This window comes from Molothrus aeneus, chromosome 6, assembly GCF_037042795.1.
Source record: "Molothrus aeneus isolate 106 chromosome 6, BPBGC_Maene_1.0, whole genome shotgun sequence".
Taxonomy (NCBI): Eukaryota; Metazoa; Chordata; class Aves; order Passeriformes; family Icteridae; genus Molothrus; species Molothrus aeneus.
Window position 1 is genome coordinate 47,570,379 of NC_089651.1, and position 16,110 is coordinate 47,586,488.

General features: G+C 38.1%; 1 protein-coding gene across 3 annotated transcripts in view; it reads left to right on the plus strand.

Moving 5' to 3' along the window:
- Positions 1–16,110, plus strand: part of UNC79 (unc-79 homolog, NALCN channel complex subunit) — a 109,366-nt gene that overhangs the window by 34,223 nt on the left and 59,033 nt on the right. For all 3 annotated transcript variants that reach the window (XM_066551339.1, XM_066551340.1, XM_066551338.1), the window contains 12 exons: positions 159–282; positions 1,556–1,696; positions 3,013–3,234; positions 3,894–4,121; positions 5,499–5,640; positions 6,033–6,112; positions 6,192–6,340; positions 7,383–7,540; positions 7,876–8,057; positions 9,323–9,524; positions 11,097–11,276; positions 12,319–12,384. In XM_066551339.1, the coding sequence (XP_066407436.1) occupies positions 159–282; positions 1,556–1,696; positions 3,013–3,234; positions 3,894–4,121; positions 5,499–5,640; positions 6,033–6,112; positions 6,192–6,340; positions 7,383–7,540; positions 7,876–8,057; positions 9,323–9,524; positions 11,097–11,276; positions 12,319–12,384 (1,874 nt within the window). The remainder of the gene's footprint in view (positions 1–158; positions 283–1,555; positions 1,697–3,012; positions 3,235–3,893; positions 4,122–5,498; positions 5,641–6,032; positions 6,113–6,191; positions 6,341–7,382; positions 7,541–7,875; positions 8,058–9,322; positions 9,525–11,096; positions 11,277–12,318; positions 12,385–16,110) is intronic.

Sequence of the window (16,110 nt, forward strand, 5' to 3'; positions counted from 1 at the left end):
CCTTGTATAGTCAGGACAGGTGGTATCAGCAGCCTAGCTCAGCTCCCGTGGAGGGTGAGGCTGCAAGTAAGATTAGCTTCCTACCAGTTTTCTGTTCTGTCTCACACAGTGTATGCCATGCTAACTCAGTGATGCTACATTTTTGTTCTATTTTTCAGCAAAATGTTTGACACTGAGCTCTGTCCTCTCCCTTTCTCCTTGGAGGAGATGTTTGGCTTTATTAGCTGTCGATTCACAGGGTATCCATCTTCTGTGCAAGAGCAGGCATTGCTCTGGCTGCATGTAAGTGTCCTTGCTTGACAAGTCATGCTGAAACAGCTGATAATTTTGAAAAATAATCTGCTTTTCTGAAGTTGGTGCACCCCCCTTTGCCCTTTGCTTAGCTCCAATATGAGGATGGTTGGTAGACAGACCCTGAGTGTTGCTAACTCATCATGGGCAATAATCTAGCTGACAAGGTGGGGATCAGTTAAGGGTTGCACTCAGTAATCTTGGGGGTCCTTTGTAACCTGTGATTTTGTGATTCTTTAAAAATGGAAGCCTGGGAATTTCTTTAACCTTTTTTTTTAAAAAATCCCTTTGTTGTCAGTTGAGTCTTTAGAGCCATTCAGCTGGCTGACTTTTTTACAGCATTACTTTTTAGTCTCTACAGAAATTGGTCTGTAGATTCCAAAATTAATTCCAGACTCCAGAAACAGCTGTAGTTGTTTCTGCATATGAAGAGCTGGATTAGACTAGCTCTGTACCCACCAAGCTTTCTGCTGCTCTCACCCTTTTTGTGCTATATTTGCTGCAAAACTGGCATTCACCCAATGTTACAGGGAGCTACAGGGATAATCATGTCAGATGAGGGCAATGAATTCAAAAAGGATATAAAATTTTCCACAGCACTTCAAAATTATACCTGTACTTTTCATTATCGCTTATTTCCTGCTGAGGGTTATTTTAATTAAACCTTTACAAAGACCAATTTACCTGACTGTAATTTTAATTTTTTAGGTATACAGAGTTTTCAAGTATAACATGATTTCTTTAGATTTTTCTTGAATTAATAACAATGACAAGTGCAAATGAGTTTATATTTATATGAGTAATAGAGGCATAATAGATTTGGAATATTCTCCAAGTGATGTGCAGTTAACAATCCTATCACTATGTTGACACCTGTAGGCTACCATTCTGGCCAAATTCTTAGAATCAAAAAAAATTCAGTTTTAAGGAATAATAAAAAAGAATAGTTATTAATTCAAGTATTGGTAATATTTCTGATTTACAGAAATATTTTTGTAGAATAACCTCACATCTCTCTGTGTTTGGGCATAAAATTGATCTCAAGGTGCACCAAGTGGATGTCAATAAATATTTTGAAAGTGCCTGTTTTATTTTGCCCTGATTCTAATGGAAATCTAAGCTTGCACCTCACCTCATTGAGTCCCAAAATTAAATGCAGAGAACTTGCTGAACTGAGGATCATGTTACAAAAATGCATATAAAGTAGCTGGTGTTTGTGATCCAACTTGAAACTCATGCTTTCTTATTTATTGTCTTTCCTTAGGTGTTGTCTGAACTAGACATTGTTGTTCCTCTTCAGTTACTAATCAGCATGTTTTCTGATGGAGTTAATTCTGTAAAAGAATTAGCAAACCAAAGAAAATCAAGAGTCAGTGAACTGGCAGGAAATCTTGCAGCTCGGAGGGTAACTGCTTATTTTTTTTGCTTGTAACGGTCTTCCTGATAGAGTCCACAGGAAGAATTAAAAAACATCTTTCAATATGGCAGCTTTTGACTGAAACAGTATACATTTTGCAAATGAAAGAAAATTGGCATGACTTCTGTTAATATTACTCTATCATATAAAAGTGTAAAGGTAACACTGGTAGGAGTTTCTCAGTATCTTTTCCAAGCTGTTTTATTCTTTGCACCTTCTATTAAGAACCATCAGGAACAAACTGTTAGGGACAACTGGTCATCCAGAATGACTTTCTGTATTCTGGTATGAATTTGGTGGGCCCAGGTATGGTTTGAAAGGGTGAGAGAGCAGAATTTATTTCTGGTTCCTGCATTTTTTGTCCCAAAAACAAGAGATTCAGAATGTGATGTAAAGTTGTTTGTCAAAGGCTTATGGTCTGGAAGAAAACATGTACAAATACATAGGTACTACACATACTTGGTCTGATGTGACTTAACTTCCCAGTAGTTGGGATGAAGTGCTTCAAGGACACCAGGAACAAGGCTGCTTGAAAGACCTCATTCTTTACATTTAAGGAACTATGGCATCTAGGCAGTTGATGACTCCTTACACGTGGTCTGCCAGTCTTCTGATACAGCTTTGCAGAGAGCACTGCCACACCTAGCCCATGATCACTTCTAAACTAAGCAGAAAAGCACTTCTAAACTAAGCAGACTGTCTGGTCTTTCAGACCATGGTGTGAAAATTGACCTGGCATGTCATCTAAGTGTGTATCTCCCTGCAATGCCTAGAAGTTCTCAGGGTGTTTTAGCTGGCCTGCTGTGTTGTGGGCATAAATCAGTGCAGACATACACAACTTACTGCCATTGTGTCAAGTTCATTTCCAGCTACTTGTATCCTTGGTACAGCCCTAGTTAACAAAGTTCTCTTGGGGTGGGCTCCTTTATTAGCCTCCTGTTATTAAAGTCAGTGGCCATGGATTATGGAGCAGATCATTGTCACCTGATAGGTGCTTTACTGCCTGCACCAATTTTCAGTTTGGTTTTGGATGTTGAAATTCTCCTTAGTAGGAATTACATAATGGATGTCAGCTACTTAGCTTGAGAGAATTTATCATCTGGGCAAAATATGGTTCCTGTACTTCCAGTGTATCTTATCATTCAGTGGTGTTAATAAGGGACACATGTATGTTTGGCAAAAAAGCTACACAAGGGAGTGGCAAGGCTGTCAAGAGTTCTTGCTATTTTTGGCATTTTCTTATAGAATGAGATTGCTTACATGTCTAACAGTCATTTGGACATGTTGATTTTTTATGTTTTCAGGTGAGCGTTGCTTCTGACCCTGGGCGCAGAGTTCAGCACAACATGCTCAGTCCTTTCCCAAGCCCCTTCCAGAGCCCATTTCGGAGCCCAATACGTAGTCCTTTTCACAGCCCTTTCAAGAATTTTGGACATCCTAGTGGAAAAACTATTGATTTTGAGTGTGAAGATGAGGAAATGAATCTTAATTGCTTCATTCTGATGTTTGATCTAATCCTGAAGCAGGTACTTGCAGAAGAAAAACATCCACATGGAAGGAATGCTGAAGTTCTGTATTTTTTTTAATATACTTTTGGCTCTCCTTTATTGATTCTCTTTAGAGCCTGGCACTGATTCTTTTGATCCTGTATTGATTCTCTTTCTGCTGGGGCCTGGCATGAAGTGTAAGGCATTTAAATCCCAGTACAGCTGCCATCTGTCTTTATCTCTATAGAAATTATAGGTTAATGTTCAAAGAAGTCAGATGGCTCCACATTCAGGTTAGATACTAACCTGACACTAGTGAAAGGAACTTTTCCTTGGAACTTTGTTTGTTTTTACAGACTAGAAGCAGAGATTTGTTGATAAACTTAGGTTATCAATTTTTGGATAGCTAAGTTTCTACATTATGAATCCAAGGACACTTGTTTTGGATTACAGTCTCCAGGTAAAATTAATGGATTAATTCTGTGCTTGAAATTGTCTATTTACTCTAGCTGTTTGAGCTTGGGCCTCAACACCAGTGGCAATTATAAATAGTGAGTTACAGAATTCTTACATTAAGAATTCTCAGATTCTTCCCAGTACTGTAATATAAAACTAGCAGAAATGTAGGAAGAGGCAGACAGTTTGTACTCTGCCTTTTAAATTAATAATAAATCCTTACTCTTTTCACTTTTTTTCAGATGGAACTCCAGGATGATGGTGTCACTTTGGGCTTAGAGAACAGCATCTCAAAAGATATAATATCCATCATAAACAATGTGTTTCAGGCACCCTGGGGTGGTTCTCACACCTGTCAGAAAGATGAAAAATCAGTTGAATGTGGTCTGTGCCAGTCCAGCATTCTGTGTTACCAGCTGGGTTTTGAGCTGCTGGAACAGCTTGCTCCAAAGGAAGAAATCAGGCTTGTGGTAAGTAGAGCAGGAAAGGGTCTGTATTATTGGTGTGCTGAAACTCCTTCACTATTCTCATTCCATTGTGCTCAGGGAGCAAAGCTGCACTGGCTTTTGGCATGAAGGATTCGGGAGGTTAAAGCAAAATGCCATTGAACTGTAAAATTTCCTAAGTTTGAATTGATTCAAAGAACCCAGGGAAGATGGCAATATTAATCCATCTTGAACTCTTCCCCCATGAACACTGAAGTACTTTTTCACTTTGGACATGCATCACTTCAATCCTACTGTGTCTCAAAAAAAAAAGTAAAGTGTTAATACTTACCTTTTGATAAAAGCAAGGAGTGGATACTTTGAAATGATAAATGATTTTGAGTGAAGCAGTTGTCAAGTAAACAAATTGGAGCTTGACTGTTTGAAATGCTGAGAACTGTGGGAAAAATTGTTCTACTTCAGGTTGAGTACCCAGCTTTATCAGACCCAGATATGTACTCTCCAGTCACTAGTCATCATTAAAATTTTCTGTGGCTTTGCAGAAGAGTTGGAGAATTTCCTGTGGTGGTGGTCTGATGAATTTATTTTAAGCTGGATATCTATTATATGTAACTGTTCCATCTGGTAGTTGAGAAGAAGGCATAATTCCATTTATTCTGATGCTCATTTGTTGTGGTGTGTTAGTAGCAGATTTCTATTCGTTTTTTTCCTCCCATGGAGGGAATAGTGATGCCTTTTTATGTGTCAAATTTTCAGAATTTCATTTGATGTGTATGCTAGAAGTAGATATTTTGCACATAGTATTCAGTATAGTATTTGTCCTAGAAAAATGATCTCATGCCCCTCCAGTACAGATTCTCATCTCAAGAGAGAATTAGCGAGTAGTGCAGTCTTTGGGGTGCTGGGACACTTCCAGACTTCACCCTGAAATTTCCAACATAAACATCACAATGGGAACCTTAAATCCTGTGCTCCTTGCCACAGGCAGAAGTACCTCCAGCCTGGAGTTTACAGTTTTCAATGTAAAAGTGGCTGAGATAGGTCCTGCCCCTAAGCCTCTAGTGCAGGAAACACCCTGCTCCTGTCTGTTACTCCTTTCAGGCAAGGATGACAGACTTGGTGAAGTATTGGCCCTTTGATTGAATCCATCTCAGCTCCAATATGCATATACAGTTTCTGTTAAATTAATGTCAGAAACACACTTTTTTTGTCAGTATACGTTTGCTGATGCAAAATATTAGATATGCAGGTGATTTGAGTGCATAAATGTACATGGAACTAAACAAAGAATGCCTCATTTGAGCTCAGTTTGTCACACCAAATGTAGCTTAGTCAGCAGGATATGGCCTCATGTATGTAGGTAACATCAAGAAATGAATTTAACTTATTATATTCTTAAAGGAGCCCACAGATAACCTCGAGGATAGTCTTCTGTATACTAGACCTGAGTTTATTATAGGAACTGAAGGAGAAGAGGAAGACAAATCAGCACCAAAGCATGGAGAAAACCCAGGAAATCACACAGAGACCACAGAAAATGCTGGTAGGTAGAGGCTGAAAAGGTTATTGCAGTAAGGCTTTAAAAGAAATGCTTATACTCATATACAATACAGGCAGTCTTTCAAGTTCAACAGTGCACAATCACTTTTTTTATCATGCATTTAATTCTTTCAACATATTAATTGAATAGGCTGTAAATAAGTTGATAGCAAGTGTGACTGTCTCCCAAAGGTGTTAAAAAAAGTCTTGGCTTTTTGAACATATAAAGTAGCAAAAACATTAGATGCCATATTCCATGCTATGCTAACTTTGCTGACTGCAGGGTTAATGTGCCTAGAATTAATTTATCTCTCATCATCTTAACATTCTTTAGTTTCATTTTGAATTCATAGATAAAAGAATTTTGATATTGTCTGTAACTTACATTTTTAACAGCAATAAAGAATGACACAGAAAGGAAGTTTTGTTATCAGCAACTTCCAGTTACCTTGAAGCTCATATACACTATATTGCAGGTAACATTGATTACTTGTTAGTTCAGTTTGTATTGCTGGTGATGTCATTGTGTTGAGAGAGAAACATCTGTTTACGCAGGAAATGTCAAGGTTTGAAGAACCAGACATTCTTTTTAACATGCTGAATTGTCTGAAGATCCTGTGTCTTCATGGGGAATGCCTATATATAGCAAGAAAAGACCATCCACAATTTCTTGCCTATATTCAAGATCACATGTTGATTGCAAGGTGAGTTATTATTGCACATTTTGTCTTTATGCTTCATTGGTTCTCCAGGTATACATTTTCCTTAGTGTCAAAGAATTTTCAGGTTTACTATGGGAAATTAACAAGAGTGGTAGAGAAGTGTGGAAAGATTAAGAAACCTGTATAAAAGTTATTGCACGGGCTAATTAAGATGTAAATGAAGTCAAGGTAACCCTGCAGTGTCCATCATGGCTACTCCATTGTGAACCACCTCTTTTGCAATGAGTCAGACTCTCTTATATTCAATAACCTTACCTGAGACTGATGTATCTTCCTGGAATCTACAAAGTAAAATAAAGGATGTCATGAAGGCAGGCACACAGTTTATAGGGCCTTAGCATTAAAGCTGAGACAACAATAGTATTTCAAATTATTTTTATGAGGGACAGGAAGTTCATTCACTTAGAGTGAATTGGATTGAAATCTGTGCCTTTTAAGATTCTCTTTGGAGAAAGGGACTTCTGAAGAAAACTAGCTGAGTAAACATCAGCATAGGATCTTCTGAAATACTGTTTGTCAGCACTTAACAGCTGCTCTGTATCAATTTCACTGAGTATCTCCCAAGACTGAGGGTTTTAGCAGCCTAGAGAATCTGTCCTGAATCTATACCAGCAAATTGTGAATATCCAACTTCTTAGTTACTTGTGGATGCACATGATTTTTGGTGTCAAGACAGTTCATGTGGCTTATGTGGTCATGCTGAAAGCTGGTCATGCTGAAACTCCTAATTCGTAGCATAGACTATGTTCCATGGCACTTGTCTTGAACTAGGCAAAACTTTCAAAATTAAATATTTCAAAGTGAGGAATATTTGAACCTGGATTTTCAATAAAAAATGCTGTAGTTGAAGATTTGCAAGTAGCTCTGTTTTCCTACTTTGTTTTTACTACAATCCATTCTGTGGTATTCACATAAATGCCCAGCATGGCTCATAGAGATTTTCATGGAAAGTTCTTTACATTTAGAAGAAAGGATATCAAGGGAGTGTCTTTATAAGCAGCCTTGCTCTTTTTTGTCTTCCCAGCTTGTGGGGAGTTGTGAAGTCTGAATTTTCTCAGCTTTCTTCCCTGGCAGTCCCACTTCTTCTTCATGCACTTTCACTTCCTCATGGAGCTGACATTTTCTGGACAATCATAAACAGCAATTTCAACAGTAAAGACTGGAAGATGAGATTTGAAGCAGGTAGGCCTGAGAAATGTACTCTGTTTTCTCTTTGTTTCTTCTCTGAAGAAGTAGAGCTTTCTCTGCAGTAACTGAGAAGACATATAACAGATTATGAACTTTATGCTGCTTTGGAGAGTTTTGGAGATAGTTCAGTGCTAAACTATGGCAAAACAGTGTGCAGTAAAATAAAGGGGAAGATGAGACATTTTGGATAAGAATCAAAATTATAGCTCTTTCTAGCTATTTTTCATTGTTACTTTCTCAGCTGTGCATATTTCTTTGTATTAATCTGTTTATTAATCAGTACATAAACCATTGCCTAAATGAATATGCCTCTTGTCTCGCTGCTACAGTTGAGAAAGTGGCTGTGTTGTGCAGATTTTTGGACATTCACTCTGTGACAAAAAACCACCTACTGAAGTACTCTTTGGCTCATGCATTCTGCTGTTTCCTGACTGCTGTGGAAGATGTCAACCCAGCAGTGGCTACAAGAGCTGGACTATTACTTGACACCATAAAGAGGCCAGCTTTACAGGTGGGTGTGCTACATGGGAAAAAATATATTCCAGTGGGAAGCTGCCTTTTCACCTGGAGGTCAGATGTACAGCATCACAGTCACTGCTAATGCCTCTTTAGGCAAGCATTATTGGTCTTGGTACTTGACATATGCACAAAATAACCAGGGGAAATGATACTGCCCTACCCCAACTTGGAATCATGGAAAAAATAATTTTTAGGATCCAAGTCCAACCATAAATACTTTGATGGCTGCAGAGGATTATTGTGTTTGAACTGCTATTGTAGAAAACTGTAATTTTTTTTTTATTATTTGAAGATAATTTGGTATTTTTCAATTAAAAAAATAAATTTTTAAGTCTTATGAAACCCTGCTGAGCTCACAGTGAGAAAATATATTTGAGCAAAACCAAACATGGTCTTGATCTTTTCAAGACTCACTTAGACATGTAATTTTATGAATGTCAGAGAGCCTGCCAGTCAGGATTCACATGATTAAATCTAAACAGATACCTAAGCGAGAAAAGCAAGATAAAAAAATAAATCTCATAGAACAATTCAGTTCTAGTTTTGTGGAGAATAGAATGAATATGTATTTTAAAGAGCTCAGGGTTACTGCCTACAAAATGCTGTTAATGCTTGCTAGTTTAATTCCCTTTGGTACCTTTTCAAAATAATTTCCAGGGAAATTGAGTTCAATGACACTATTACTGAACTTGGGTTCAATGAGACCAGTGTACTCTACTTTCATATTCAATATGTGGGCTTTCTTATCAAACTTAAATCTTGACAGTCCAGACAAAATTCTAGTGCAGAAAATGTACAGAAGAATTTTCAGGCAAAGTGCCTCTGATACACTTCACAATGTAATCTTTCTTCCCCTGTTTAACCTTGGTGATTCATTCTTTTTGTAATTAAGGGCTTGATTCAGTTACATAAATGTAGTATTTTTCTCAGATAGGGAGTGTGAACAAACCACTTTGATATTGTGTACAAAAGATGCAGTATTATAGAACTTTGCCTGTACCTTTGTATTTCTCAAAATCTTAGAAAATTCTGTATTCAAAATATGGTGCTTATTTATCTCTTTACTTACCTTCCTCTCTGTCTGATATCAGTAGCATTAGTTCTGATTTAAAGAACTTGGTAGAAAAAGGAGCTAAACCTTGGTCCTATATTAACTGACAGGAGAAGTTATGAGCTCTGACCTTCCTTTATTTAAAAAATCCTTAAGAGATATCTCATATCTCAGTTATGTGTTGTTTTCTTTGTTTCCCTCTATAGGGTCTCTGCCTCTGCCTTGATTTCCAGTTTGACACAGTTGTCAAGGATAGGCCCACAATTCTTAGTAAGCTTTTGCTGCTTCATTTTCTAAAAGCAGATATCCCAGCTTTGAGCTGGGAGTTCTTTGTGAATCGCTTTGAAACTCTGAGTTTGGAGGCTCAGCTTCACCTGGACTGCAACAAAGAATTTCCTTTCCCAACAAGTAAGCATATTTCAAATCAATCTGATCACTTTTTACCAGCTTCTGGAATTTTAGCTGCTTGCAAGAGACTGAGGGAGTTGCAGGTCTCATGTACATAAATTCTCTGAAATTAAGTAATCTTTCAGGCCAAAATAAAATAAAGTAAGCATTTTTTACTTCCTGAATACCGATGAGGCTGTATTCTGCTGCACCTTTGGGTGTTGTGTTTTGCTCTCACTAGGATGTGATTGCCAGCCTTGGTTGAACTGTGGTCTGGTTCTATGATCACCTGCAGCCCACATTAACCCCCTTGTTCTATTGCAGAAGTTCTAATGCTGTCACATTTGCTGTTCTTCAAGTCCCAGATCATGCCCAGCCCTGTCCTGTGGTGATCTGTACAAAGTCAGCCCTAGGAGCTGTTTGACCCTCTGAAAAGCACAGCATAAGAGATACATGGAATCCTAGAGCCAGTGCTCAGTTAACTATCTTTGCAGTGACAAATGTTTTAAAATGTTTGTCCTGTTCATACTTGGTTTCTTAATGAGAAACCAAATCTTCCTTTCACTAGACAGGCACCAAAAATTAATTCATGTATAAATTTTTAGAATGCTGAATAATTGAAGACTTCCTAACCCAAGTGGTGGCCTGTGAGTCAGATCTGTTTCCATTTCCTGGAGGAGATGGGAACAGCTGTCTGAACAGTGCATGTTCCCTCAGCAGCTTAATGCTTCCTTCTACATTTGCATGGAGCCCAGTGCCTAAAAAAGCCTAGGTGCTGTGACTGCTCCACAGGAGAAGGGTGGAACTGCAAAGATATTTTCTTCATGTGTGAGTAGCTTGACCCAATGCTGGGAACTGCTGCTGTGGCCTGAGGAGGGTGTCTTGCCACTAGTTTCTAACACTTCTGGCTGCAAAGGTAGGGCAATATCTTGAAATAGGAATATTTTTGCGTCATTTAAAATAAGCACAAGAAAATGTTCAGATTTCTTTTGAACCTTTTTTTTGCCATTTCAAAGAGATGGGTGATGCAAAGGATGGGCTCACTGACTTCAGTCACTCAGATGATTAAACTCAAAGGGTTCCAGTGCACTATAGATATGAGTGTGGAAAAGTATTGGTGATCCCATTAAAACATGCAGTGATACTGCTGATAACACCACTGTAACTCCATAATCAACACTCACAGGTTTTTTGAAATCAAAATCAGGATGGTAGGTGCAGGTAGAACAGGAGGTTAGTAAGGCAAAACTAGGGGCCATGGTTAGGTATGAGTACACTAAATGTGATCCATACTTGTGAGATTTCTGCCCTTTTAAATAGGGGGCGCCTCAGTATTCTCTTAGCTTGAAATTCAGTTTTTGGCTTCAAGAATCTGTTTTTGACCAGCATAATCACAGTTATGCCTCTTGGGGTTGTATAGTTTTTAGAATGAGAGCATGCAAATGAGTACCTTGCAGATGGACCCCATGGGCCCATTTGAAACTTTCTTGGCTCGAGTGGGACCTGGGGCCCAGTTGCATTTGGCACTTGGCAGCAATAGGACCTCCCCATGGTGTGGAATGAATCCTAACTTGGTCCATTGCATTTGCAAAGCTATCACTGCTGTCAGGACAAACGTGGCCAACCTCAGTGATGCGGCAATGTGGAAGATCAAGAGGGCTCGTTTCGCGCGTAACCGCCAGAAGAGCGTGCGCTCCCTGCGGGACAGCGTCAAGGGACCCGCCGAGTCCAAGAGAGCGCTCTCCCTTCCCGAAACCCTAACCACCAAAATTCGTTGAGTACCTATTTATGTTTTTGTGACACACCTCTGTCTTCTCCCCATGGATCATATCCCATTGATGGGTACACATTGAAGTTGTCAATATTTATCCAATTGGTTTCTGGCTGCTTTGGCATTACTCAGATAATGACAAGTCAGTGAGTTTGACAAAGAACACAGAAAAATTGTGTCTAGATGTGCCTGTTTAAAAGGCCAGAATAAAATGCTCCAAGACTAGTTTGTCTTTTCTAGATCTTAATTTTTACTTGTGGCTAATATGCAGTAGTTTTGTCTTAAATAGATACATATTTTACGGAAAAAATCCTCAATTACTTATATATTTATTAATTATAATTATTAATCAGTGCATGTAGCATATGCTAGATGGCTTAAAAACAGCTGTTAATGGCTCAAATGAGTTTTTGAATATATTCAGCATTCTGTTGATAAGGAAACAATGTCCATGCAACACGTCTTTCCTGATGGTTTCTACAGGAGGACTTAGTGCTGGAGAACCATGGGATTGTCTGGAGTGCCGTGCAGATACCTTTCCAAGCAGAAATGAAGCTTGTCTATTCTCATTTAGAGAATTTTGCAAACACAGATTAGTCTTTATATTCAATTTGGACCTCTCACATTGCTCTTACCCATATAATAGGAACTAACAAAACTTTTGAACCTGGGTGCTAGTGAACAATTAACTTAAACAGTAATTTTCTTTCCAACACCGCAATATATATTCTTTCCAACACAGTCCCCCTGAATATTTTGGGAGTCTTAGGTAATCCTTCATGACCAATTACTGATGCTGCACAGGAACTCCTGTGTGCTGACTCTTGTACCAGTAAAATTAAATGATGGAGAAAATTAGAGTTATAGAACATAGTGCACAAAATCTGTAGGGCACAGAAGTGACATGTTCCAAGCAGTTACACTCACTGCCTGACAACAGTGCATGAGTAAATGAACATAAATGTGCTAGCACTGAATATATGCTAAGTGTAAGATGTCAGTGCTGCCTTAATAAACAGAGTTGCTCTTGTTTTTTTCCTGAAGCTGTGAGCTTGACCAGACATGAGCAGTCTGCACCAGCACTTGGAGGAACACCAGAGCAAACACCAGGTGGGTGTGACAAAGGAGGTGTGTTTTGATGGAACAGGAAAAGGAAGGCTCTAACTCTGACTTTCTTGCTGAATCATGAGATAAACTTGCACAAGATGGAAGTTGTCTAAATGGCAGACTGAATCACATCTCAGCATGATTCCAAAAAGTGTAAATTGAAGTTTTGCTCTCAGTCTGTATTTAAGGCTGCTTCCAGTTGTAAGTTAGACTTTGGAGTCAGTCAGCTATGCCAGCAGTGCCTCACCCTCCTGTGTTTGATTGCCCACAGGTAAATATTTGCTAGACTGGCCCCATGGGTCACCTGTTTTGAGTCAGGTCTTTGAGTCCTTCAGATTTTAAAGACAGCAGACAGAATGCTTTTGCCTGTCAGTACTGTATATTACACTCTGCATGCTTACAGCTACCTCAAGTCCCTTATTTTATATTTACTGACATTTTCTGAAGATGTCACCCTTCTGTCAGGCTTCTGTAGAATAGGTAGCACAGCAGGATCCAAGGTATCTCTTAATAATTATGACTACTGACAGTTATTGCTCTGAGTGCTGTGTAGGCTGATGATTTGGAAATGAAAAGATGTCAGATTCAGATCTTTTCATGTTCTGTCTTCAAGACTTGAAATACTTCCAACAGATGCAAATTCCTAATCAAAATATATCAACTTATTTGATGATCAGCTGAAAGAAAGATACCTTGTCACTGTGGGAGCTGACTAAGCTGTGAAATGAAATAGGGGAGTTTCTGAATTATCAGGATATAGCCCTGCTGTGCTAGCCAGTGAGAGCTGGAAATAAACAGAACATATGTGTGGGTTGTCACAGGCTCACAGAGGGAACAAGTGACATCATGATGCAATAAACAGGTATATCAGTGGATGATTGTTCTTCATTTAACAGCGCCAACCACCTGCTAAATACTGGGCTTAAAGGAATTTGTTGCATAAGAACTGTCATTGTCACAGTAGGCATTGTTACACATTGTGGTTTTATCAGATATATTTTGGTATTGCTACACTTTACTTTCCAGCCTTAGGTAGTTCATCACCTAAGGTTAAAACAAAGTTTCCACTAAAATATGTATATAAAATGTTTCAGATATCTAGTAACTACTGGTCTCAAGAGAATTCTGATAATATGATTCAGAATATGACAGATGATTTGGAAACTAGAAGACTAATTACTTTTCTCCTGCCCAATATTTATTATTTCTTCCTAAAAGCTTGTATGTTTGTAAAAAAAAATTTTTTTAGGTTTGTTTCAGTTTTTAATGCTGCGTTGGGAGTACTGAGCTTATGTGTTTCAGCTAGGGAACTGACTGACTCCTAAATGGAGGATGTACATCTGTTGTAGAAAAACATGTATTTTATTCATAGCCCTTGAATGAACCAGTTTTCATGCTCATCTGTTCTTTCTAGATCTAAAACAGGCATCCTTGCACAGTCCAAATGCAAGCTGAATTCAGTGTGCATTCTGTATGGATTAAACACCAGGATCATGTGTTTGTTCCTATGTCTTGTGCAGTATCCTGGACAGTCAGTGAGAGAGTTTCACTGATAGGGATCACACTTGGGATGATGAACCCTGCTGTAATCCTGATCTGCTGCTTTATGTTACATTGTGATATACCTTAAAGTAATTTGAAGGTGAAGGGACACATGAATAAAGAGATGAATCTTTGGCAGTAAGGCTAGATTGAATGAGGGCGTGGAGGTTGTATATTACCTGGCTGTGTGTTTGGTGATGTGAGAAGCTTTTGATGAGGGCTGGGGAGGATAGGTGTCTGTATCTGTATACCTTATACAGGCACATACAAATGCACGTGAATTTTAAGAGATAAAATTCCTAGCCACTGTAAAGACAGAGCTGTCTTGGTTTTGCATTCCAGGCTTGGATTTAAACAGCCCCATGTGATAACAGGATACTCGGTACCTTGTGTTGATGAAATAAATGTTTAGTTCAGGCCTGATATAACCTAAGACTCATTCCAGACAGCAGAAGTTTTTCAGGCTCTGAAGATCAATTGATTAAACTGGATTGTACCATTTTTGTAGTTTTAAACAAGTAGTTCTCCATTGCTGTTTTTTTACAGGTTCCTACATCAGAAATAAAACCAGGGTGAGTGACATTCCATAGTCTTGATCCTTAGTACAGCTGTGACAAACAAACCAGGGTGAAGCTCTGTTCACTCTATCCTGCTGTATAGTTTTCCTTGAGAGTACTGTATGAGAAATGAGATCTTTAATGCATCAGAAAGTGCAGTAATATTTCGGGAAAAGTAAAATGTCAGGAAAAGTCCTGAGAAGTGTCTGTTACGTTGTTAGAGTTATGAAACAATTTTGAAATTGAATGTTTTATCACTGAGCTTCTAAATTATATTGTTCAAGTGAAAATAAAATGGTTTAATCTTTGGAGATTAATTACTCTTTGAATTCTCTTTGGAGAACCAGTATTTATTTAGAGCCCAATGATCTTTTCATTTGTTTTATTTTATCTCCTTCTTTATTTTATTGAAAATCTCACAACATGTTATAGAGATGAAAGTAAATAGGGCTGAATAATACAGTCAGATATCATCCTTATGAAAATTGTGTCTTTATGATATAATTCCATGGAAAATTTTAACCTGGGTGTAATATTATATAAGAATCAAATATTATTTCTCAGTTTATGTCCATGAAGCTAAGATTACTTTCTGTGTACATTTTTGAAGTACTTCTGAAAATGGTTTTGCTTTATTTCTGATTCTAATTATCTCAGACTTCATTGTTTTCTTTTTGTATCTGCAAATCTCGGTCCAGCAAATGCTTGGGTAGAGAATTTCCATTTTGAAGGAGGGTTTTTAAGTTAAAAATCCCAGTGAAAACTGGAACAAAAAATGTTGTATAACATAAAGTTCATTATTTCTTCTAACCCAAATAAGACCAATAAAGCAAAGTGATTCTTAATAGAAGTGGATCTGAAAATTCCTGCCCCCTGCACAGTTTTAATTTTCACCTGTCATAGAAATGATAACCATCTCCCATGCTTTGCAAAACAGCCAAACAAATCTCTGTTCACCCATGAATACAAATGCAACACACTTTAAAACTATTTTAAAAAATTACAGACATTGCATTTTTTCTAGTGAAGAACCTAAGACAGATGCAGTTGTACCAGCAAAGAAGTCCTTTGTCAGAACAGCATATCACGTTGAGAATATGGGAAAATTAGAATATTAAAATAACACTCTTTATTTACAAGTTATTTGCAGTACTACAAGTTATCTAAGAGAAATACAGATATGTACTAATAGGGGAAGTCTTCATTCTTCGTTTAATCATTATTTGGTACAATTTTTCATATTTCCTAGCCTGGCCATTTTGTACATTTTCCACTTACAAAGACTAATGTCTGTTCATGTTAACTGAGAAAAGACTGATAACCATACCAGATGAGAATTTGGTGGCATTGGGATTTGATGGATGTGGAAGAATAATAATATTCAATTTGGCAGAAATGCACTGGGATGGGAAATAAGGTGCTCCACTAAGTATGGGAAAGCTGAGAAATGGAGTTGAGTGACACAGTGGTGTTTCTGTCCTGTTGGACCTGAGGCTACAAAGGAGCAATGTCCTCAGAAGTGCATGCCTGTCTCCTGCAATTTCACTGGCTGTATTTGGGCAGAAATGGAACAGTGAACTCTGGAAAAAAATTCTGGTGTGCTCTATACCGTGTTTCTTGGATTTACAGA